The sequence below is a fragment of the Panthera uncia genome (genome assembly GCF_023721935.1).
Source record: "Panthera uncia isolate 11264 chromosome A1 unlocalized genomic scaffold, Puncia_PCG_1.0 HiC_scaffold_17, whole genome shotgun sequence".
NCBI lineage: Eukaryota > Metazoa > Chordata > Mammalia > Carnivora > Felidae > Panthera > Panthera uncia.
This window is the reverse complement of record NW_026057577.1, coordinates 77913447-77940270: the sequence shown is the minus strand read 5'-3', so window position 1 is coordinate 77940270 and position 26824 is coordinate 77913447. Positions and strand designations below refer to the sequence as shown.

General features: G+C 33.3%; 1 protein-coding gene across 3 annotated transcripts in view; it reads left to right on the top strand.

Annotated features, from left to right (window-relative positions):
- SLCO4C1 (solute carrier organic anion transporter family member 4C1) overlaps positions 1 to 26824 on the top strand; it is a 107247-nt gene that overhangs the window by 37191 nt on the left and 43232 nt on the right. For all 3 annotated transcript variants that reach the window (XR_007461330.1, XR_007461329.1, XM_049647683.1), the window contains exons 4-12: positions 4499 to 4595; positions 6649 to 6770; positions 9474 to 9592; positions 11632 to 11776; positions 12136 to 12331; positions 19156 to 19309; positions 22870 to 23060; positions 24416 to 24480; positions 25970 to 26107. Coding sequence is in view for 1 of the 3 variants with exons in the window: in XM_049647683.1 (XP_049503640.1) it covers positions 4499 to 4595; positions 6649 to 6770; positions 9474 to 9592; positions 11632 to 11776; positions 12136 to 12331; positions 19156 to 19309; positions 22870 to 23060; positions 24416 to 24480; positions 25970 to 26107 (1227 nt within the window). In the remaining 2 variants the exon portion in view is untranslated. The remainder of the gene's footprint in view (positions 1 to 4498; positions 4596 to 6648; positions 6771 to 9473; positions 9593 to 11631; positions 11777 to 12135; positions 12332 to 19155; positions 19310 to 22869; positions 23061 to 24415; positions 24481 to 25969; positions 26108 to 26824) is intronic.

The window sequence follows — 26824 nt, the reverse complement described above, 5'->3', positions numbered from 1 at the left end:
TTTAAATTGATAAGTAAAAGCATAACATATGCTTATGAAAAGTTATAATTTCATAGGCATTTCTATTCAATTTCCATTAAATATTAGATAGAGCAATATTACTCTTTTTGATTGTTTACTGACACATGTCCTTCAGTTGAATGCGGTTATGAGTTTTGTTGACATCCCGCTCTATATCCTGTTCCGGGCATGCCAGCCCTCCTAGAACTGCCATCCAAGCAGTAGGCTGTCTGGATTAATTGAATTCCAGGTTAATTTACACAGGGTGGGGAGATTGAGTTGGCCATTCTACCTGATTTACTAAATCTTTTATGGACTTAACTAGAGTCAACAAAAGAAACCACAAGATAGTACCCAGAACTCTGTGGACTTTTCATTTCAGACTAATCCTGGTTATGTGTGGCTCAATTCTGGGTTGGTGGCTGGGGGAGGGGGGGTGAGGGGAAAGGCGGTGCTGAACCTAATTTTTGGTAGCGTAAGTTTCTCTTAAATTCCTTCTGTGATATTCTTGCAAGGTAGAGTTTACTAGGCTGTGTGTGGCCTTACATCAAATTAATGTGTTTCACATCCTAAGTTTTCATCTTATCAGTTTATTATTCTAATATAGGGGACTGCCTTAGTTCTTTTAATCTGCTGTAACAGAATACCATACACTGGTTGGCTTGTAAACAACAGAAATTTATTTCTCATGGTCCTGGAGGCTGGAAAGTCTAAGATCAGGGTACCCACAGTTTCAGGATCTGGTGAGGCCCATTTCCTGGTTCATAGACAGCCATCTTTTTCTTGTGTTCTCACATGGCAGACAGGTAAGAAAGGGCTTTCTGGGGCATCTTCTTAGAAGGGCACTAATCTAATTTGTGAAGGCTCTGCTCTCATGACATAATCAGTTCCAAACATCTCACCTCCTACCATCACACTGGAAACCTACATCCCAGGTTTAAACATAGGAATTTGAGGGGACACAAACATTCGGTGTATAACAAGAACTTATTGCTATAGTAACTGGAAGTCAAGTATGTTCAAAACAGCCCTGATGGAGACTATTAAACCTACTTAGGCTCTTCCTTAATATGAAAACCACTACACTTCTAGTTGTTTTCTCTACTTGTTTTGTGTTGGTCTCTCTGCAAAGTCTCATTGTCTCTCTCTACAAGTTCTAGCTGATCTGTATAGCTTCTCTTTCATTTACTAATTAGTAATGCTTTTATTTCAATTAGCTAGTAATGATGCTTTTCACTCTCTCAGTTTAGCATATTTCCTTTCTGAAGTCCTCTTCTGATCAAAATTCTCATAAAACAGTTTTAATCTTCATGTGTTAGTAACACAAAATTAGGAAGTTTTACAAAAATTATTTAAACACGGTAGGTAGAGTGGAGGCCCACAGGACTGTCCCAGATTTGATAAATCTCTGGGAGGACTTGCTGGACTTAGCATATAATCATATTCATAGCTGTGAATTAATAAAGGGAGGGATGCCAAGGAAAATCAGCAAAAGGAAAAGTACAGACAAAAACCAGGTACAAGCTTTGAAGATTTAGCTTCCTCCTAGTGGAGCCAGACAGTTCACAATTGATTCTGCCAGCAAGGAGTTTGAAATGTTTTCTACCAGTTAAGTTCATTAGAGGTTCAATGTCCAAGGATTTTATTGGGGGTTGATCATGTAGGGACCCTTTGTCTTGCATGTATTAAAAGTTCTAGACTCTTAAAAGGAATACAAGTGGTCAGCAAAACAATATTGTTTGTACAGTGTAGGTGCAGTCAGGCAGGCACCCTAATTAGTTAGGGAATGGTGGCATCCTTCTGGACAGTTAAATAAATCCCAAATGCCAGCCAAGGGCCAGCCTTGCAAACAGGTCTTTCTAAAGTTAACAGTCACAGGCCTGCTATGTTAACTCTTTCTTATACTGTAGGAATTTATCAAATGGTAATTTTTGAGAGCAAAGGAAAACAGAAGTAACAAAACTGGGAAACACATTTTATCTCTTTATGTTAAGGAAAATATGAACACTTAATTATAGTATCTTATATACCTGATTTTTTTTTTTCAGTTTCAGATAACCAGTATTTTTTCGTGGGTATTTAAGTTTTGTTGTGTGAAAAACTTCCTTTTTTATGCTTTTTATCTCTTTTTATTTCTCCATTTCCAAAATCTTCCTCCATTCTTTCTTTCTTTTAAAACAGTATCTATTTTTGGTAGCATACATTATTCTATGAAACAAATTTTATACATAACAAGGCAAAAAGGGGCAAAAAGAAAACAATCAAAATTTGCTACCTTTTAGAGTGAATTAAAAAAAGTAGTTAATGTAACATCTCAATCCTTACAATCTTTTCCAGGCCATTCACCCTTTATTCCCTTATTTCTTTGATGCTTTCATTGGGTTAACAATCTTTGTTCTTTAATTCCAACTTTTTAATTCATTTAATGTTATTTTGTGTTTAAATCTTTCATCTTAACATGTGCAAAACATATTTGCTCTATGTTCTTATTTCTTAGCCTTTTTTTCTTTCTTTTTGATAATTTAATGTTTATTATTTCATTTCTTCGCTTTTATCAATTTCCTCCTTTTATCAGTATCCTTTACTGTTCATCTACTAATGACCTTATATGCAAACTTGATATTATGAAATTCTGAAATTAATTGATATTTTTATCACATTCCTGTTTATCACAAAAGTTCTAGAACTCTTTAAGTAAAAATTTTTTTTAACGCTTTTCCCTGATAAATATTTTCACTGGGAATAGATAACTAGTTGACCGTTGATTTTTTTTTTTTTCAGTACTTTAAAAATACTGTTTCTTTGTCTTTTCACTTCCAATGTTTCTTATATATGTTTGCATTTTTAATATTTTTCTGTTTGATATGATTTTCTTCAGTTTTACTTATATGATGTGTGTAGGTGCAAAATTCCTTTTATTTAACTTGTTTTGGATTTATATGACTTGGATTTACATGTTTTGGATTTATATGTTGTTTTGTACTTTCATTGGCTTTAGGATATTTCCTATAATTATTTATTTAAATATAACTTCTTTCCTATTATCTCCTCTCCTAGAACTCCAATTACATGTATGCTAAGCCTTTTTTTTTTTAATGCATTCTTCATCTCTTACTCTTTTCTGTATTTTTTATCCTTTGTTTTTATTTTTTGTGCTTCTCGATAAATATTTACTGACTTAATTGTATTTTCCAGTTGGTAATCTTCAGTTCTGAGGAATCTGTTGTGGATCTCTTTCATTTCACTTTGATAAAGGTGTTTTATACTTGTACCACTTTTCTCCAAACCCCACTCTGTCTTTTAATAAACTCCCAATCTCTGATATATTTGGGAACACTGCAGTCTGGGATGCCCTTTATCTGACTTTGCAGGTTGAGTTTATTTAAAGCAAAGCTGTATTTACTTTGTGAGCAAGTCTATTTGTAATTCACCCTTACTTTTAGAGTATAGCCTCCTAGGTGCCAATGTAAAATGTAGGGTAGAGGAAGTTAATAACTTCCAAGTTAGGAGCCCTGAACTACAACTTTGGTTTCCTTCCTTCCCAGACACTACCAAGGATTGCTAACCCCCAGTGTCTCTTGTAGAATCACCCAATATATGTAGGAAAAAAATCAGTCCCATTTTTTCAGATGTCCCTCTTCAGAATCTTGACTCTGGTCCTTCAGAATTCTTATATGTTTCCAGATCATCTTGCATGGCTTCTACTTTGGAGACTTGGTCAAGTATATAAGTCATTTTTGGCATTGACACATGCTTAGCTTTGGATATGTTATATTTTGTTCTTTTGTATATGAGAATGAGAATCTCAGCAATTAATAAAAAATTCAGAAAATGGTAATATATGAAGATACTAATGTACACATCTTTTTTGGTAAAAATTTAAATGTTATGTATGGCAAAAATTTAAGTATCAGAGAAATAAGGTTAGTTTAATTCTGCTGCAAGTTAAAGTGGAAGATTCACTAAGTGCAGGAATTTAAATTAATGGCTTACTTTTATGAAACAGACTAATGACCAGATCCAGGTTTTAAAATCAGTTGCTGTAGTGCAAAATACAGATTGCTTTTGGAGTGTCTACACAATAGAAAAGGCTTCTCATTTCACATCATTTTTTCCATAAGAATTGTGAACAGTAACTAATATCACCATCCACAAAGGGTAGTAGTAGATGCACCACCTCTGCCACCAAGTAACGTAACGTAACTTTCCATGAATTTATAGTTTAGGTTTATTGCGATTATTGCAGTCTAACAATTTATACACTGAATTACATAAATATTTATATTTAAAATGTTTTATATTTATTTTTAAAATATTTTTTAAGCTTTTTGACTTGACAAGTACTATTCAATGGTATTTTTTTACTGAAAACGTGTAATTTTGGTGTAATTCTAATCATTTCATGATTTTTCTAGTGTAAAATATTTGTCTTCACTGCTGTAAGCTTTTCAAAGCACAATTGTACTGTTGACTATCTTCAATGTCTTTGTTCTTCCAGGAATTGGCTATTCTATGTCAGTATTAGGCCCTGCTATTGGTTATGTGTTGGGAGGACAGCTGCTAAGCATGTACATTGATGTGAACATGGGACAAAGGCAAGGCGACATCTCTTTTTCTTTTATATGTTTATTTTATTTTAATAATGTTAACATCATAGAACGTTTTCAAAGAATTTCCTCAGATAGCATGAGGGATTTTTCAGGAAACAGAACTGAATACACACAATATTTATATAATACTTTATCTGCCCTTCATGAATTAATACCATACCACCCCTTAGTATAATAAATTTATTCATAAATAAGGATGCTTAATAGTCATCTGAAAATTTTCAAAATACACCTCTAGGACTTCATGCATTGCTCAGAATGAAGAATTTAATCAAAATTAGTTGTGCTTTTAGTAGATTTAGCTGGATGTAGATAGCCTGAAAAGTCTCAAAAGTCTATGATTCTCAAACTAAGTGCTGTAGTAGCTTTGATATGGTCATAAGAATTGCAATTGTGTGGTTTCAGCTCTGGCCATAGAGGATAATAAGAGGTAATATTTATTTATCCCATACTATTTTCTATAGTTTTTTATAGGTTTTGTGTGTTACATTATTTTACATACTTCTTCATTTAATTCTCTTAATAATCCTATAAGGTAGTTGATATACAGAGGTTGTTAAGTGGCTAAGACATAAATCCAAGTAGACCTTTGACTCCCAAATCTTCCTTTTAACCACTGAGTTACCTTCTCTTTTTCCGGAATATAGAGAAGTCAGTAACCTTTGGTGAGTCCATATTTTCTCATTTTACCACTAGGAATCAAAACCGTGCAATCCTTTGTGTGACTGTGAGTAATGAATAGAAAATGTGCTCATGGATATGTGATTTGCTCTTTGAGCTGTTAGTCCCAGGTTAATTTTTAGAAACTATATAAGAAGATGTGCAGATGAAGTCCTTGAAACAGAGAGCTGGGTTTTTAAGAAAGGTTTTAAATTTCAGTGGAGAATTACATGAGTTGTAGTAATGGTGTGTTTGGGAGGGAAACCTTTTTATTTTTTATTTTTTTTATTTTTTATTTTATTTTTTTTTATTTATTTATTTTTTTAAGTAGGCTCCATGCCCAGCATGGAGCCCACTGTGGGGCTTGAACTCATGACTCTGAGATCAAGGCCTGAGCTGAGATTAAGAGTTGGACCTTCAATTGACTGAGCCACCCAGGAGCCCCAGAAATATCTTGATCTAAAATGATGGGAACTGTTATAAAACTTAAGAAATTACTTTAAGAAGAACTTTACAGTCGGACAGAGAAAGACAAATACTATATGATTTCATTTATATGTAAAATCTAAAAAAAAAAACCAAACAAACAAACAAAAAAATAAGCCCATAGATACAGAGAACAAATTTGTGGCTACCATTTGGATATGTTATATGTTATAGGTGGGGGAAGGGTGAAATGGGTAAAGGGAGTCAAAAGGTACAAGCTTACAGTTATAAAATAAATGAGTCATGGGATTTAATATACAACACTATGACTATAGTTAGTAATACTGTACTGAATATTGGAAAGTTGCTAAGACAGTAAATCTTGTAAGTTCTCAAAGCAAGAAAAATACTTCTGCAGCTAAGATGTTAGACTTAATGTGATCATTTTGTAATATATGGTAATATCACATTATATTGTATACCTGAAACTAATATAATATCGTATGCCAGTTACACCTCAATAAATAAATAAATAAAATGAATTTTATGTTTAAGTGAATGCCTTAAGACACAGTGTATGTGCTTTTAACACAGATCAGTGATTTGTTATAAGATGTAATCAATATAGTTGAGAAGAAAAATTTAGCCAAATTAGGTAGTTTAGAAATTCTATGTATGCTTTCAGATATTTAGCATATATATATTTACTCTTAAATATTTTACACTTTTATGTCATAGTGCCATTTTGATATACTTTGTAAACCATTATTGTAGTTTTCATTTATGCCTGCTTTCTGTTGTCTGATTCATCACAGTGACTCTGCTTTAAATGTTGAATGTTGTAATAATATTCCCCTATATATGTACTTGAATTACAAAGTATAGTTATCATAACTAAATTTTAGTGAACAAGGTAAAGTTGACTTTTACATTTTGTTTTTCTGTCTTATAGCATAGATATTACTGAAGATGATCCACGATGGCTGGGGGCATGGTGGATTGGATTTCTTCTGTGTTGGCTCTTTGCTTGGTCTTTGATAATTCCTTTTTTATGCTTCCCAAAACATTTACCAGGTATTCATTTTTGTTAAAATCAAAGAGTTTTATTCCAATTCTAGGCCAACTGTTGCTTTTTGTATAGTTGATAAGAACCCTAGAAAATTCATCGTTCTATAGAATTTCAGTTGTCTGCCTATGCAAACTTTTGAACATTTGTCTTTAGGAAATACTGGGTAGCAATCTTAATACTTATGGTTTTCCTTTATTTCCAGGTAATAAAATCAATAAAACTGTACATAGGCACTTTCTTACTATATACTTAACTAAATTTGTTTCCTGTGTGTTGTCTGGAATCTTGCTTTATATATATGCAAAGTACAAGTATCTTTCAAACTATTAGTTTGTATTCAGTTACTCGCTACCCAATAATTAATCTGCCTTAAATCATTGATGTTATTTGTTGATGAGAGAACAAGTACTTTTTTTCCAATTGTCATAAAAGTAATGCTGTAGTATACTCATTTTTCACCATATTTCAATATTAGACAGTTTGTCCAAAAAGAAAAGATTAATAGAAAAGAATATCCATCCATTCCCCTTCTCTGGAAAACTTTGCTTGTATATAATCATGTAGTTCAAATTATCTATAAAAGTATTTTTCTCTAGGCTGAAGATTAAATAGTTGTTTCTATTACATGTAAAAGGTAGATGATTAACTTTGGGAATGGGCAAAAGAAAAGTTGGCAGAGTAGAAGTAGTTGGTTTCACTGATTCCTGTCTACCCTGGGCCATCCAATTTATAATTCCATGTATTGACTGTTTTCTCAGATTTATTCACAGTACCATTATTAAAAATCAAAGAGACATGATAATACATGGTAAATACTTCATCTGTGAAGCATGTTAGAATTAAAGAGAGTAGGGGCACCTGGGTGGCTCAGTCGGTTAAGCGTATAACTTCAGCTCAGGTCATGATCTCACAGTTCGTGGGTTCAAGCCCCATGTCGGGCTCTGTGCTGACAGCTCAGAGCCTGGAGCCTGCTTCGGATTCTATGTCTCCCTCTGTCTCTGCCCTCCCCCCACTCATGCTCTGTCTCTCTTTCTCTCTCAAAAATAAACATTAAAAAAAATGAAAAAAAAAGAACTTAAGAGAGTAAAAGAAAAGAACCTCGAACATACATTGTTTAATATATAATGGATGAAAAAGAGAACCATTCAAAAAGAAGAAAAGAATTTAAGAGATATTTTTATTTTTTTATTTTATTTTATTTTTTAACGTTTATTTATTTTTGAGACCGAGAGAGACAGAGCATGAACGGGGGAGGGTCAGAGAGAGGGAGACACAGAATCCGAAACAGGCTCCAGGCTCTGAGCTGTCAGCACAGAGCCCAATGCGGGGCTCCAACTCATGGGCTGTGAGGTCATGACCTGAGTCAAAGTCGGCCACTTAACCGACTGAGCCACCCAGGCGCCCCTAAGAGATATTTTTAAATAAAGAGGATAAATATATCATTAGAACAGAATTGTCTCATCTTAATTTTTAGACTGGTTGGAACTCCCTTAGCTGATAGTAATAATTCTAGCTCTCAGAAAAAATTATATACGTAAATGTTTGTGCAATTTTGTTGACAGAGGAACTGGCTTCTTATGTTATGGTTTTATAAACTTATAGAAGTGTGTGTCAGTTAAAAAGTAAGCATTTCCAAACTCAACACCCCAAAAACAAATAATCTAGTGAAAAAATGGGGCGAATAAACAGTTTTCCAAAGAAGACATCCATCCAGATGGCAAACAGATACCTGAAAAGATGCTTAAAAGCACTCATCATCAGGGAAATACAAATCAAAACCACAATGAGATACAACCTCACACCAGTCAGAATGGCTAAAATTAACAAAACAAGAAAGAAGTATTGGCAAGGATAGGGAGAAAGGGGAACCTGTTGCACTGTTGGTGGGAATGCAAACTGGTGCAGCCACTCTGGAAAACAGTGTGGAGGTTCCTCAAAAAAAATTAAAAACAGAATTCCCCTACAACCCAGCAATTGCACTACTAGGAATTTATCCAAAGGATACAAAAATGCTGATTTTAAGGGGCACATGCACCCCAATGTTTATAGTAGTGCTGTCAACAATAGCCAAAGTTTGGAAAGAGCCCTAAAGTACATCAACTGATGAATGGATTAAGAAGATGTGGTATGTATGTATGCATATATATATATATATATATATATATATACACACACACACACAATGTACACACACACACACACACACACACACACACACACACACACTGGAATGGAATACTACTCAGAGATGAAAAAGAATGAAATGTTGCCATTTGCAACAACATGGATGAAACTGGAGGGTATTATGCTAGGCGAAATAAGTCAGTCAGAGAAAGACAGATATCACATGATTTCACTCATGTGGAATTTGAGAAAATTAAGAGATGATCATAGGGGAAGGGAAGGAAAAATAAGATAAAAACAGAGGGAGGCAAACCATAAGAGACTCTTAAATACAGAGCACAAACTAAGGGTTGATGGGGGAGGGGCAGGTGGGATAAATGGGTGATGGGCATTAAGGAAGGCACTTGTTGGAATGACCACTGGGTGTTATATGTAAGTGATGAATTGCTGGGTTCTACTCCTGAACCCAAGACTACACTGTAGGTTAACTAACTTCAGAATAAAAAATTAAAAAAAAATTAAAAGTAAGCATTAAAAAAATGAAGAATGAAGTGATAGAAGAAGTACATTTACTGCTTTTTTAGGTACAGCAAAAATTCAAGGTGAAAGAATTTCCCAGACTCACCAGGATAAGAGTAGTTCCTTAAAAGACACCGAGGAGAGTTTTGGAACAAGCTTTAAAGATTTTCCAGCTGCCCTAAAGGTAAAATAACACTATACACATACATGCTTGCTCTCTCTCTCTCTCTCTCTCTCTCTCTCTCTCTCTCTCACATACACACACACACACATATACACACACACCCTCCTCCACATATATAGGTAGATATTTATATTATATATACATATAAATAAGTATATATATATACATATTTTTACAATGCATTTTTGCTTACTTATTATAATTCTAGCTCTTATAAATAAATAACTCCTCAGATTTAATTTTATTATGCTTTGAGTAAATGAGAACTATTCCAGGATAGAATGGTTGAAAGAACATGAGTTGTCTTAATAACAATATCAATATTCAGTGGTTTCTCTTTAGCACTATAGTTCGTTATTCCATGCCACTTCCTTTATGTAATAGATCAGTTATCACTAAATTATAAATATATATTAGAGAATGTCTAACCAGTATTTTTCCCTTGTGAAATAGGTGGCAGTTAGTGGTTACTTGATTTGAACTTGAGATTAAAGAAATAAGTGTTATGGTCTGTTCTGTTGTATTTGCACAGAAAAACATTCTTTCATTTAGCATCATAAAAGTTTTGTACATACGGGAGTTTGTAATTTTACCTTTTCAAGATTTGAAATTATTTCCTTCTCAATCATTTTCATTTTCCTCCTTAAATGAAAGCCTGAAATGTTTTTAATTGATTTATCTTACCTTTTAACTCTATTCCCTCCCATGCAGGCACATTCTTATGTTTTTCTGACATTGCTCATGATTTTTAATCCCAACAACAATTTTCTTTTGTAATAGTTATGTTCTAGGTCATATATTTCTATTTATTTTATAAATTGTTATGTATATTACCATTTTTATGTATATTACTGCTTTTTTTTATTCTTATGGTTTCATGCTTTGAGGTCTCAATTCTGATTCAGATCCCTCTGGATTCAGTATTTTATTGCTAGTTTTCCTCAGACAGAGTAGCATCTAAGTATCCTTGAATACTGAATGATATTTCTGACTAAATGGACCTTTTCTGATCATACTCTTTTAGTCCCAGAATTCTGTGGATGTTATCTTACTCTTTTCTAGTTAAATGTGTTGTGGTTGAGAAGTTCCATCCAAGTTAGTATGATTCATTTTTATTTCCATCTATCTTTGATTTCAGGCAATATATTAGGTTATGCCTAAGTATGTGTTTTTTTTTTTCCCATTAATTCTTGCTAGAAATCCATTATCTTTTTAAACCTGAAGATTTAAATGTTTTCTGCCATTATTATTTTTAAAAATTATTGAAAGTTTTCGTTCAGGTACTTTTCTCTTTTTTGTCACTACTATTATTCTTAAGTTAGATCATCTGGATCTGACTTCTAACTCTCTTGCCTTGCCTCTTCATGACTCCTGTGAGTGGTTGTGAGTGTGTGTATTTTGCTTGATTTAAATTTTTTTTCACTTAATATTCCAGAAGTATAATTTGGTTTTCACTTTGTGGGCAGATATATTAGATTAATTAATCTCTGTACTCTCCTCTGATAGTTTAAGATTCTGAGAAGTCCAGCAGTGTATCCACCTATTTAAAATTGCTGAACTCTGTAACTATCTAAGTTTCTTAACTAGTGAGTCCTTTACTCATAGAACAATACAAATTTGATACTAAGAGACCATTCTCATCTGTGTTTATAACCAAGTTCTTCATTTAGTAGACATGGGAATTCAAAACATCAGACAAGGGGTAGATTTAATGTATGAAAGTTTATTATATACTGGAGAAAACCTTTCCAACCTGGCTTTTACCTCCTTTACCCCATCCTTTGCATATGATAAAGGCACAGTCACCCTACTGTTGAATCAATCACCTGTCAATTCTCTAGGTGCTCCACAAATTTTCTCAATGTTGTATATATCAAGCTATTAATATTTCATTTTTATGCTGGAGGAAATGCTGAAATTTTATAGATAGCTATACTGTGTTTATTAAAAATTTGCCATTTCATCATGTTGCCATTTTAATGTTAGATTTTGCAGTATAATCATAGTTATTCATTTGGTGAACTATATTTTTTCTTTAGAATTTGATGAGGAATACTGTCTTTATGTGTTTAGTTTTTTCAACTTCCTCAGAAGCCTTAATTACTACTGGATTTGCTACATTTTTACCTAAATTTATAGAAAATCAATTTGGATTGTCTTCCAGCTTTGCAGCTACCCTTGGAGGTAAACCATTTTTTTCTTTGTTCAGATTTAATCTAATAATTTTACTTTACTACATTAAATTTTTATTAGAATAATATATCATTTTGGATAGCCACTTCTTGAAATTTAAACTACTGATTTTGATAAAAGTTTCAGATTTTCTGTTAATAGACAGTCTGTTGTATGAACACGAAATACAGAGGCTGTATAGCTAAAGAGAATATTTGTTGATCTTAATATTCAAAACATTATAAATCACATGATAGCATTCATGTGTTAAAATAGTACTGGTGCTTGTTTTTGATGTTTCCCAATTTGTCATGTGAGTAACTGACTACACCTGTATGTTTTCTCACTCTCTGTGTCTTCTTTCTCATCAGGGGCTGTTTTAATTCCTGGAGCTGCTCTTGGTCAGATTTTAGGTGGTGTACTTGTTTCAAAACTCAAAATGACATGTAAAAACACAATGAAGTTTGCTTTGCTCACATCTTTAGTTGCACTTGTGCTGAGTTTTGTATTTGTTTATGCCAACTGTGAAAATGAGCCTTTTGCCGGTGTGTCTGAATCATATAATGGGTAAATATATTTCAGTACTTTTTGATATTGATATGAGAGTAAAAGCTGTGTGTGTATTTTCAAGTATATGCTTTCTTGAATAAAATAATGAAAAATTGGCTTTTTCGTATATAAGAAGATGGAAGGTTTTTTTTTTTTTTTTTTTTCTTGTTTTGCTGGTTTAAATAATTTGACATCTTATTAAATGTTGGGTATTTATCTGGAGAGCAGTTAAGGAGTAACTACTCAACTATTCTATCCTGGGCAATGTATCCTGAACTATGTTCAGGGATACAAAGATTAAAGTAACAGAATCTTTGCCCTGAAAGGATTCACATCCTAGGGAGAATTTCATATGTTGCTATTGATTTAAATCTTTAAAAATGGAGATGCCTCTATGGTGACATTAGTGTATTGGGGGGTTGAAAATAGTCTGCAGATAAATTAAAATGAAGCTAGTCCTAGGTTATAATGATTATTGTTTCCACTTTAGAAGTTCATGGTTATTGTAAAGAAATAAATGACTTCTTGTTATGACCTGTAAACATGTTTCCACCTGTAACTGGTATGACCATTTTATCTTTGTATGTTTACTTTTGCCTTGTATGTTTAGTTTTGAAATCCTAAGGCATGAATTAGCAGATCAGGCAGGAGGATGTTGCATAGTGGTGCATTCATAGCCTGCAGTGTTGCTTTAATTGTTTCACTGAATGTGTTTGAGGCTGGTAAGGGAGATGGTACTCTAGGTCAAGGACTCCACAGTTCTGTAGAGTATGGCATTCCAATAACCTAAATAGAATGTACTTTGTTGGATGAGTTTGCCAGTAACGATTGTGATTTGCAGTTTCTGTCATTCTTTTACATTAATGAGATGCTGAGCATTCTAAAGCAATGTTAAGTTCACCTCTATTACATTTATTCAACATTTTTTTACTACATCCTCTGGCTGAAAAATCCCTGCTCTAAAGGAGTTTGCAATGTAGCAGGAGTGATTGGGAAAAAAATGGTAAATGAACAATGTATTAGGTAATGAGAGACACACAAAGGGCTATGAAATTCAAAAGAAGGAGAGCTTTTCAGTATCCTTTGATTAGATTCAGAAAAAGTTTCATGGTATAACAGAGAAATTGGTTTACATATTTTTTAAGGGTACAAAAAAAGCTATGAGAGTTAAAAATTTGAGAAGAGGGAAAGGCAGAGGGAGTATGTTAGGCATAAATGCCTAGTAAAGGCTGGTAGGTTCAGGAACCAGTTCCAATGGGACTTAGGTCATGTTCCTAAATGAAAAAATATCTGGAAATGTTGAAAGGTAGGTACAGGTAAGTACTGCAGACCTGACCTTACACCTATAAACTTTACCCAAACGTATCCTGAGAAACCACTTGTTTTTTGTATATTCCTTTTAGAACAGAAAGTTCTGGATAGTTTACCACTAGTTTAATTACCTTGAAAGATGAATGATGTGGATGTGAATCTATTTGCTATTTTCTACCTTAAACAAGAGTTCCTACCAGATAAGCTGTCCTTTGCCTAATCAGAAGGGAAGACAAGAGAGAAGGTGTCAGTTTGAGTTGTGTGTATTTATTTAGATATAAATGAAGATGGAGGTAGAGTTTAATGTCGCAGAATAGGTGAGACATTGTCAATTTTTTTTCCTCTGTGGCCTCAAATTCTTTTTTTTTTAAGTTCGTTTATTTATTTTCAGAGAGTGTGCACCCATGTGCTTGAGTGGGGAAGGGGCAGAGAGAGAGGGAGAGAGAGAATCCCAAACAAGCTCCACACTGTCAGTGCAGAGCCTGACACGGGGCTCCAACGCGGGAACTGTGAAGTCATTATCTGAGCAGAAATCAAGAGTTAGACGCCTAACTGAGCCACTCAGGTGCCCCTCAAATTCTTCATGTTAGGCTCTGTACACTGCATATTAAAATGTCCATACCGTAGATAGTTTACTCACTATAGCCTCATCCAACAAACACATATATTAAAAAAAAAAAAAGTAGTATATGGAAAGAGAAACAGACTAAGAAGCACAAAACATACCTTGTTAGTTATGAGGAAAAAGAAGTTATGGTTGTTAAACACAGCTTTGCAACTATGAATTAATGAATTAGGCTTATTGATAGGTTCATTTAAAATCCTGTTAAATAGTATATATTCAAAACTTAAGATTGGGGTACCTCGGTGGTTCAGTCAGTTATGCATCTGACTTCAGCTCAGTTCATGATCTCACCGTTTGTGGGTTCGAGCCCTGCATTAGGGTTTTGCACTGACAGCCCAGAACCTGAAGCCTGCTTTGGATTCTGTGTCTCCCTCTCTCTGCCCCTCCCCCACTTGTGCATGCACACATGCTTTCTCTCTCTCAAAAATGAATGAAACTTTAAAAAAAAGCCTTAAGATTAACAATACTAATCATTTCAGAGGATATTTTTAATATTTGTAATATTTTACATTAATTTATTATTAAATGTTTAATGTGGACACAACAATTGAAAGCAGACTGTCATTTCTAGAAATATATTAGTTATTAAAGCTTCCTACTGTTCTCATATTGCCTTGACTCTGGGTTTGTTCTGGTAATCAGTGTTGATAATTGTGATTTGTGTTTTACTTTCTACTTAGAACCTTGTGAAATATGAAATACTGTAGTTAGTACACACAGTATTTTTTCTCTATCTGGTCTATAGCGAGAATTGCTTTACTTACCTGAAACAGCACCTTAAAGATGCGTACCTATTAAGATGTTATGATAGGTTTAGGGAAATCTTTCCTTACAGTAGAGACATAATTATAGAATAGTTGGGATTCAAATAAGAAATTGACATTTAAATTCTATTATTTGTGATAAATGTGTTGCTCACATATATGAGTGTGTGTGTTTATACACGTGTATATTTTAAATATTCAGGAAATTTAAAATATGTATTTTAAAAACAATATGTATATATTAAGAGCATTTAATAAACTTTTCAAGCATTGACTATTTTTCTAATAATAGTTTCCCCTTTACCTCATGAAATTAACCTTTATAAAATATATAGGTTTAAGTAGTTTATATACACTTAACTAAAAGGAATATATGCTACATTTCTGTTTCTACTTAAGTTTGCATCATACTGTCATACACCTTCATGTTCTTAGTAATCACATATTGATAGTGTGAGAATTTTATGTTGGAAAAGTTAAGTTTAAAAATGTGTAGACGCCATTTCTAGAATTGAAGGGGTAGTATTTCTGTAGTCACCTTACTTCTGTATCTATATTGTAAGCTAGTTGTAGGTAGACTATAATGCTTGCTTTTGTGGGTAAAATAGTGTTTGATAAAGATATCTAGCAGCAGCCTATGGAACTGATTAGAGGAAGAGACTCCAGGCAGAGTAATGAATTATTTACAATTCACTCTTTGATCACCTTTTCTTCCAACTTCCACTGATTTGTTTCCAATTTGTTTTCTCTCCTTTACTCTTTCTTGACTCCTTATTCTCCACCTACCCCTTAAATATCATTTTCCAACATAGCAGTTATTCTCTTATAATCCTTAGATAAATCACTCATTTACTGATTTTGACCTGCAGTGGAAAGCAAGGAAGTTAGCTTCATGGTGATGAGAAGGGATTTTATTATCCTTTTCTTTCTGCCCTACCTGCCTGCCTTCCTTTTCCATTTCCTTCTTTCCTCCCTCCCTTTTTCTATTTATTTCTTTTAGATATGTTTCCATCACTTTGAGTAGAGTCTAGCACAATATTGGAGCTTACTATGTATTCATGAAATAAATGGACACTGGAGACCTCTACTCTCTTGCTCTATGCTCCTTATATGGCTAATCTTATCATTATCATGTTTTCAGCCACATTTATATGCAAACTATATTAGATATCTAGCTCCAGGCCATATTTCTTCACCAAATTCTGATACTCTTAAACTTCAGTATGTATAAAACCTCATTCATCATGTCCTCCCCAAACTAGTTCTCTTTTTCTACCAAAACACCAAGTTAGACAGTGTGTAGTATGGGTGTGTATGTTTATACACGTGTATATTTTAAATATTCAGGAAATTTAAAATGTGTTATGTATTTTTAAAACAATATGTATATATTAAGAGCATTTAATAAACTTTTCAAGCATTGACTATTTTTCTAATAATAGTTTCTTGACTCTTTTGTCCTATACCCATCTTCAAACACCACGTCTTACCCCCAATATTTTAGATGATTCTACATCCAGAATCAGCCAAAATATTTCCCAAATCTGTCTCCTTTAATCAAATGTTCTATTTTGGTTCTCCTATATATTGTCGATTGTCATAAATTACTGTTTGGCATATTATAACTGGTCTCCTTCCTTCACATTTATACTCTGCATCACTCCTGGCATTATTTCTCTAAGATGTGCTTTTGACAGTGTCACTTTCCAGTGTAAAAATACTTTGATTACATTTTCAAAAATAGGTTAAAACCCATTGTTTTTTTAACAGGTCGATAAGGCCCTCAATTATCTGGTCTCTGACCCCTCTTCAACTATGTTTCTGATCACCCACTGCCTCAGACATCATTCATATTTGTCCATATAGGAAGCTATATCTCACCTTTATGCTTCTGTACCAGCTTTTCTTTTATTTATTTATTTATTTATTTATTTATTTATTTTTTTATTTTTTAATATATGAAATTTACTGTCAAATTGGTTTCCATACAACACCCAGTGCTCATCCCAAAAGGTGCCCTCCTCAATACCCATCACCCACCCTGCCCTCCCTCCCACCCCCCATCAACCCTCAATTTGTTCTCAGTTTTTAACAGTCTCTTATGCTTTGGCTCTCTCCCACTCTAACCTCTTTTTTTTTTTTTTTCCCTTCCCCTCCCCCACGGGTTTCTGTTATGTTTCTCAGGATCCACATAAGAGTGAAACCATATGGTATCTGTCTTTCTCTGTATGGCTTATTTCACTTAGCATCACACTCTCCAGTTCCATCCATGTTGCTACAAAAGGCCATATTTCATTTTTTCTCATTGCCACGTAGTATTCCATTGTGTATATAAACCACAATTTCTTTATCCATTCATCAGTTGATGGACATTTAGGCTCTTTCCATAATTTGGCTATTGTTGAGAGTGCCGCTATAAACATTGGGGTACAGGTGCCCCTATGCATCAGTACTCCTGTATCCCTTGGATAAATTCCTAGCAGTGCTATTGCTGGGTCATAGGGTAGGTCTATTTTTAATTTTCTGAGGAACCTCCACACTGCTTTCCAGAGCGGCTGCACCAATTTGCATTCCCACCAACAGTGCAAGAGGGTTCCTGTTTCTCCACATCCTCTCCAGCATCTATAGTCTCCTGATTTCTTCATTTTGGCCACTCTGACTGGCGTGAGGTGATATCTGAGTGTGGTTTTGATTTGTATTTCCCTGATAAGGAGCGACGTTGAGCATCTTTTCATGTGCCTGTTGGCCATCCGGATGTCTTCTTTAGAGAAGTGTCTATTCATGTTTTCTGCCCATTTCTTCACTGGGTTATTTGTTTTTCGGGTGTGGAGTTTGATGAGCTCTTTATAGATTTTGGATACTAGCCCTTTGTCCGATGTGTCATTTGCAAATATCTTTTCCCATTCCGTTGGTTGCCTTTTAGTTTTGTTGGTTGTTTCCTTTGCTGTGCAGAAGCTTTTTATCTTCATAAGGTCCCAGTAATTCACTTTTGCTTTTAATTCCCTTGCCTTTGGGGATGTGCCAAGTAAGAGATTGCTACGGCTGAGGTCAGAGAGGTCTTTTCCTGCTTTCTCCTCTAAGGTTTTGATGGTTTCCTGTCTCACATTCAGGTCCTTTATCCATTTTGAGTTTATTTTTGTGAATGTGTACCAGCTTTTCTGAAGTGCCCTTCACATTCCCCATGTATCCAGCTAACTCTTACTCATCCTTTAAGACTGTCTCAGGTAGTAGCTCCTAAAGACTCTCACCTAAACTTCAGCTTGTCCTTCAGTGCTTCTAAAGTACACTTTGCAAATACCTGTAACCATGTTCACCATATTAGTGTATAATTTCCTGTGTCTATCTCTGCTCCTAGACTGTGAAATCTTTGAGGACAGCAAGTACTTTACTCAGCTTTGTATTCCTAATACCTAGCATAGGGCCTAGCATTTGCTCAATGTTTATTGGTTGAATGAATGAACAAACAGGGATTGGAGAAGTATCTTTGGTTAGGGTAACCCTGAAGATAACATAACGATGTTATCAAAGATATTGCATCCTATTAAAAGGCAGCATGGAACAAAACTGAGCCTGGGAACCAGGAATGTTTGGTGAAGATAGAAAGCTTAATCTCTCTGGGCCCTAGTTTTCCCACTGATAAAATGAGTATGAGTATTTTGAATACCATTATTTTATTCATCCTTGTAGATGTAAAATTTTCCACACTCTAGGGAAATTTAGCAATGTCTGGAGACATTTTGGTTGTCATAACTGAGGGATACTACTGGCATCTAATGGGTAGAGGCCAGGGATGCTGCTAGGCATCCTATAATCCACAAAAGCAGCACTCCCTCCCTGCTACCCTTCAAAGAATAATGTAGTACCTAATGAGAAACCCTGCTTTATTTGCTTACTCTGCCTGTTTTTCTTATCACTGAGACACATTGTATTATATAAGTATTGTTTATGCTGACTCTCTCTCCCACAAGAAATTAAATTTTGTGTGAAAAGGCAGACATTTGATTTGTTTTATTCATTCAGTAATTAAGTATGTGTTGAGTGAGTAAATAAATGACTAAAGGGCAAGATCTAACAATGCTTCTGAACTGTTCATTAAAAGTTATAATATAGATAATTTGCCTCATTTCATTTCTTGATGACAGGACAGGAGAACTGGGAAACTTGACTGCTCCTTGTAATGCCGGTTGTAACTGCTTTCAATCATATTATTATCCTGTCTGTGGAGGAGATGGGGTCCAGTATTTCTCTCCCTGCTTTGCAGGTTGTAAAAATTCTCTTTTAAAAAGACAGCCAAAGGTAACTTGGGTCTTCTGCTTTACCTTAATGAGGTAGTGTGTTTGTACATTTATGGATGACCTTCTTTGTCCTTCTAGTGGAGTTATGCAGTACCTGTCTGTTCTTCCCTTGCTGGCCCACCTCCTTCATTCAGAAGCCAGCATAAAGTTTCAGTCAAGTTAGATGGATAAACTTTAGCGATCTGCTATACAACATTGTATGTATTGTCAACAATAATGTATTACACACTTTAAATTTGTTAAGAGGGTAGAGCTCATGCACAGTGTTCTTAATTGTGTGTGTGTATGCATATATACATTTTTTTGTTTTTTAAAGACCCTAAGCACTCCTGCTGGAAAAGACTCTTCTTCCTTTATATTTCAGATGCATTAAATGTTGAAAAATAAATTTGGCAGTTAATCACCTACATCTTGTTACATCACTTCTATTATAGTAATGAAATATTATTTACCTTTTTACATTGTGTTATTTTCTCAACCATGCTTTATGCCCCTAGAAGTCAGGGAACTTCTATTCTTACTAATTACAGTGTATATATTAGAAACATAATAAATATTTATTATTCTTATTTGATGCACCACAGATTCATTTTAAAATGCCCCAAATCATTAATTCTCAAATACAAATTTACTTTTAATTCTAGGTTAGAATGCATATTAGTTTACCTAGATATGATTTTTTTAAACAGCTAAATAGTTTAAGAATATCCAATAGAATTTTATTGTACTATATCTATAATCTAAAGATTTCATCTTAGCTAAATTTAAGAGTTTGGGGAAAAATAGCATTCAGATTATTAGTAGTACATAATATGTTATGGATTAATATGTAATGTGATAACTTTAAAAAGATCTGAGAGAAATATATACTGTGAAATAAGAGACCACAATGAGTAAGATACATAACAATTATGACAAAACAGTACAATCTTGAATATTTGAAATGTAGACTAGTGAAATGGCATTTCTTTTACCATATAAAGATAAGTTTAAGATTGTAAGAAAAGATTTATACATAAATAAGTAGAAAAAGCTAATTGAAAGAATCTATAAAATTACTTCAGATTTCTTCTAAAGCCAACTTGGATGTGTTTGTGTGTGTATGTGTGTGGTTGTATGCATTTATATGTTCATAAACACACACATAAATATATGTGTGCATATACATGTACACATATCTTTAATGATTTTGTGTGTAATAAATACATTAGAAATTTATCTGAACATACTAGGATTTGATCTTCCTGCAGGGTGTGTGAGAATATGAGGAACAATGTACATTTTTTTCCATATTACCTAGCTTATAGATTTTAAAACAATCATCTAAGAACATTGAAAAATGTGTCAAAAAAATGTCTGTGGTGAATCATAGTAGACCTAACGGACTTGGGTACCATATGTGCAATTTTAATCCATGGGATAAAACTAGATCATTACCATAAAGTACCTATGAAAAATAAATGGCCTCCAGAAGATTTTTAAGATCTCAGGTCTCAGGGTTATCATGCCTTCAAACCAGTACATATCTGGGCTTCCTTTAGTTTTAAAACAGATTGAGAAAATTAGGTGTTTGTGCTACTTATAAGGGATCAAATTCCACAAATGAGTATGATGCATGTTATAGAATCAGAAGTATCTGAATGATAGGTAACTATTACTTTCAGAGGTAGGTATGTAGGTAACATTTTCTTGTGTATAAAATATGATTGCTAAGCGCTATTGAATAACTCTAACCAGTAGATTACAACAAAAAGATATTTGTGGACTTTTACTCCCATAACTAAAAATGTTAGACACAAATATTATCCTGCATAAGGAAACCAAAAAAAGAAAAAAAAAAACTTTAATACCCAGAACATACTTGAAGTGGTATTGGTTATTTTGATATAATTAATTTGATATTTATATTTTTCTCCAAGTACTGTAATTTCCATCTTAAATAGCAAATTGTCTTCTAGGGATTGTTTAGGAAAAGCAAGTTATTTTGACTTACAAATTTTCTATTTGTTCTGGCTTTTGATGTCTATCTGGTCCATGTCACAACTCATTTTTTCACAGGATTTTTTTCTTATGGAATATTTCAGATATGCAAAATGCATTGATAATAATACAGTAAATACCTATGCACATTTGTTCACAGAAATATTAGTCTTATATTTTTACACTGACCCAAACAACAAAGCAAATGTTGAGTAAGAGCTAGGTATATTGCAGGTAAAACTGTATACTTTTTTATTTAAGAGAGGTATACAGTTTCATCAAGATAGAAAATACTTTTCTCTTAAAATTTTAAAGGCTACATTTCTTCGTTATTTGATATATCCAGGTGCTGAGTATGTAATATTCCATTTTGGGAGTGTCATCTGCATATTTGGATATCCTGTGTCAGTACCACTGGCCTTAGATTAGCTTTAGCACTGAAAAAAGGTCTCTGGCCTTTAGAATAAAAAAAGTACTATTTCCCTTTGACTTCTATGGCTCTGTTATGACTTTATTGAGGCCTTAAACTTGTAAAAAGATTTATAGTAAGAATGCAATTGAGCTGTAAAAAAACATTTAAAAAGTAGTTATGCCTAACAAACTTCTTAAACTCTGAATTTTTTTTTCCTAATGTTTATTTATTGTTGAGAGAGAGAGAGACAGAGTGAGTATGGGGGAGGGGAAGAGAGAAAGAAGGAGACACAGAATTTGAAGCAGGTTCCAGGCTCAGAGCTGCCAGCACAGACCCCAATGCGGGGCTTGAACTTGGGAATGGCAAGATCATGACTTAGGCCGAAGTCGGAAGCTTAACCAATTGAGCCATCCAGGCACCCCTAAACTCTGAATTTCTTTCCTACAAAAGTAATAATTGTAATCTTTTAACATGTTACCTTCCAACAGTTCATATTATTAATTTATATGTAAGTATATATTACATAATCTTATATATTTATATATAAAATAGCCTTTAGGATAATGAAGCAATAACTTCTAGCTTACCATTGTCATAAATATGTCATCTTAGAAGGGATAGAACTTGCTTTTAGTAAAGCAATTACAGAAAGTTCAGAAGATGATAGTAAAGTTGTTTACTTGAAAGCAACATCTTTTTTTCCTAGAGACTTGTGTTATATTAGTTAATTTTGCGGTGACATTTGTTAAAATTATAGTGTTTGTCCTTTCAAACTATTGTAGATAGTGTGCTTCTTTACCTTCTATAATGGAAAAGAAAGCAAGAAAATAATTTGAACAAATATGATTTATTAAAAGTAGTCTGGAAGGTGAGGTCAGATAATTGGTATATTCTTGTCCATTTATTTTATAAGTTATGAGTCAGTAATAGCTTACAAGTTGAAGCAGTGAACACAACTCAAATACAGATGATTCTACTTCATAAATGTGGTCCTTTATTTTCACTTACTTAATCTCTTAAGAGTTAATTACTCTTTTGTAGCATTATTTGTTGTTCAAAGATTAAGATTGTGTAAAATGATTGCCATGTCTGTAAATCACCTAACTTACAATGATAAAATATGTTTTCAAGATAAGCACGTGCAATATCATCATGTCTAATATTTGTAGGAATATTACAATTGTTCCTGTATTGCAAGGAATACAGAAATAACTCCTACTTCGGCAAGTTTTATTTCTGAAGCTAAAGCTGGAAAATGTGAAAGTCGATGTGCAAATTTGCCCATATTCCTTGGCATTTTCTTTGCTACAATTATCTTTACATTTATGGCTGGTACTCCTATAACTGTGTCCATCCTAAGGTATGTATTATATTGTGAAATTTGCCATCCCTAAGACAATTTGAGTGTAAAGAAAATAGACTCAGGTTCATTTGGTTCATATATTGACCACTGGTTCTAAAACTAATTCAGTTCTTATAACATTGTTACTTCTATGACATTGGAAAAGCTACTTCATTGAACCCCAGATATATGAGGTTTAAATGTGATCATGTATGTGAAAGTGTCTTAATATTGCCTATCTGGAATATACTTGACTTTAGCTTCTCTGACTCTTTCATCAGGCTTCAGTTTAAGCTATTCAACCGTGTTTGAGTATGATGGAAATATAGAGTATTCCGCATATGTCAGAATCAGAATGACCTGAATTCTACCTCATATAGTAGGTGCAGTGATATTCAACCTTCTCAAAACAATGCTCTACTAGATGAGAAGCTAGATGCCACATGGCTCTTGGCAGTGTTTTGAGCTTTCAATTTGCTCTTTTTCCTTCACAACACTTGATAAAAATACTTATCAATTTTTTTTTTTGATAAAAAAATCTGCCCTTTCGTAAGTTCATCAGTCTTTCTATGTCTTTCCTAACAACCTCTAGCTCTTTTACTCTTCAGTTTTTGTTCCCTGATACTCATTACTTTTTCACATACTTTTTGTCCAATGGAAATTTTGGAGATTCTGTCTGCAAATATTAAATAGTCTGGTAACATTATCCTATGTGGAAATTGGAGTTATTTAGAGAACCGAGAAAGCGATTTTTTAAAACTTCATTTTTGGAACATTATCTATAAAACTTTTCAACTACATGTTTGTTTTTAAGAACTAGTTGGTCTCTTTTATCTCCTGTCTAACTCTTGTGTGCCAGTATCATGTCTCATTTCATGTTTGATAGTCATTACTTAAAGAATCATTGTTGAATCAGAGTGAGCCTCAAGAACTGTTTTACAAAACCTGAATTAGTACTTTATCCCCTATGTATGGTTTCTGTCTCAAAACTTAGTAAGAATTAGAGTAATATTTATTTGTTTGTGACTTAAGTCATGTGACTTGTGACTTAAGGGATAGTAAGAAAACAAGTCTTATTAATGCATGTGCTTTCTTTTTTACATTTGTTTCAATTCATACATATTCGATATATTTGTCGAACTTTGATTCTTTTTGGTGTTTTGTAGTGTTTTAGTTCATGTAACATTTTTCTTCTTTTATAATTCCAGAAAGGTTCAACTCTGTATAAGCTGTTACAAATAGTTTGTTTATTTCATGCACATAACATTTACTTAATCTAGAAATGCTAAACTGGTAGAAAAATAAATTGGCTTTAAGAGCAAATATACTATATGACCACTTTTAGTTAACGTATACGTATTTGATATCTTTAGGTGTGTTAATCAGAGGCAACGGTCCCTAGCATTGGGAATACAGTTTATGCTGCTTCGATTAGTTGGTATGCCATTTTTCTTAATTCATTGGTGACTGTTGGTTATTTTTGTTGATTAGCATTATTGATTAATTCACTTAAGGGATATGCCAAGAAAATAATTTAAATGCCATAGAAAACTATGTAATTGTCATTGAAGAAAGTTGTTTTCTAATATTTGAGATGTAGTATTGTTTACAGATCACATAAGAAAATAATGACTTTACTCTTTAACCTACCTGATTGGTTAACTGTCATTTCCAATTCTGTTACAAATATAACTTTAAAGAGTGTATCATATTTATTATAAATATAACATAGGATCATCAACACATTTTTAATTGAGCACAGTAAAATACATAAATTTTTCCTATTCATGTAAAACCTATTATCAACATAAATTATGATAGAATCATATTTATAACTATTGCAATTCCTTTTCTCCCAGCATTGATCTCCATTTGGGGCATGATTATATTGTATTAGCAATGAAAAATAATGAGTTAACAAATTTCAATTAAAATTTGATATACATATTGTGGCTAGTTAAGAACTGATGGAAGAAAGATTTTATAGAAAATTTCATAAGTTTCCAGATGTAGGAAGAAACAGAAGGACAGAAATACTGTATTATACATATAATTATATGTGTGTATGATTATTCCCACAATATTATACCCATAATATAAAGATCATTTATGAAACTAAAAACCAAAAGTTAGGAGCATTAGAAATCCCCTGAACCAACTTTCCCATCTTCAGGTGAATAAACTAAGGTTCTGGGAGATTCAGGGATTTGCCCAGGGTTACACAATTTGTGGTGAAAATGAGAATAGGAAAATGATAACTTTATTCTCAATCCAGTGCTATTTTGACTCTGTCAGGCTTCAGGTCATGAAAAAACAGACTGGATGTAACTGAAATCTTTGTCTAAGAAATAACACTTCATGTATTTGATTTGCAACAGTTGGAAACTTCCTAAAGATGTGGCAGCTTAGAGCCTCGTGACTTCATGCGAGGGAGGGGGTGTTTTTGAGATAGTATTCCTAAGCATGTTAGTATGAATGTATATGTATGTGCATGTGCGTGCATACACATGTGCACTCTTCATGCATGCACATGCACACAACACATATACTGTAGTTTAGCACTTGTGCATCAATGATTTTGATTTTTTAAAATTAAAATAGCTAATTTCAAACATATTCATTAAATTAGGAAAGCAGTAAATTAAAATATTTACTTAGCTAAATGTTAGCCTAATGCATGCCAGATATTCTTATTAAAATGAATTTTTGCATTGATTAGAAGTACATAATAATTATATAATTATTTTAGAATGTTTTATCTGTTTCTTTATACCCCTATTACTTGTACATGAACTGATTGATTTATATATGTGCAGATTAATTCCTAGTCTTATTTATATAAAATATATGTATAACCATGTATATAAAAATCTATAACTGTAGGCTATAATCTTTACTGATGTGTATTTCACATATAATTCTTCTAGGCACAATACCTGGACCAATTATATTTGGTATCACAATAGACAGCACATGTATTCTGTGGGATTTTAATGAATGTGGAACTAGAGGCGCTTGCTGGATTTATGATAACATCAAGATGGCCTACATGCTAGTAGCCATAAGTAAGTGGTGGTTTCTTGATAACTTTAGATTAAATTGGTAATGTCAAAAGAAAAAAAAAATCTTATTGTTACTTAAGTTTTATAATGTTTATTAGTCTATGCTACTGGGGTATCCTATAGAGATCAGTTAACACAGCATGTGATGAAAGGTTTTAATGAGTCTGTTAGGCTCAGTCTCAGAAGAGAATAACATTTTACCTTTCATGAAATCACATGTAATTTTTTAAAACAACTTCTGTCAAAAATTTTTTTGAAAGTCTGACAAAAAGATAAAAGACAATTCTGAAAATCTCTCTGGAATGATTGTCATCTAGATACCTGCTCTTTGGAAAGTACTTAGAGCTGAGGTAGGGAAGTATCTTTTGGCTCGGAGGCATGTTGTAAGAAATGTTTTTATAGTTTAAAAGGTTAGCTATGATGTTTAACCCTTTTTGCCTTTGGTAGCCCATCTTGGAAAGTCTTGGTTAAGCAATAAATGACATTTAAGATTGCAGAAGATTGATTACGCCAATGCATGTGTTTTGCAAGAGTTAAAATTTAAAAATTTAAAAACAACCTAAAATATTAAAATATTTAAATTAAAAATAGAGGTAGAGGTTTCAAGATGGTGGCATAGGAAGACCCTGAACTCATCTCCTCCCATGGACACAATAAATTTACAGCTACATATAGAATAATTTTCTAAAAAGGATCTTAGCATTCGACACAGCACCCCAT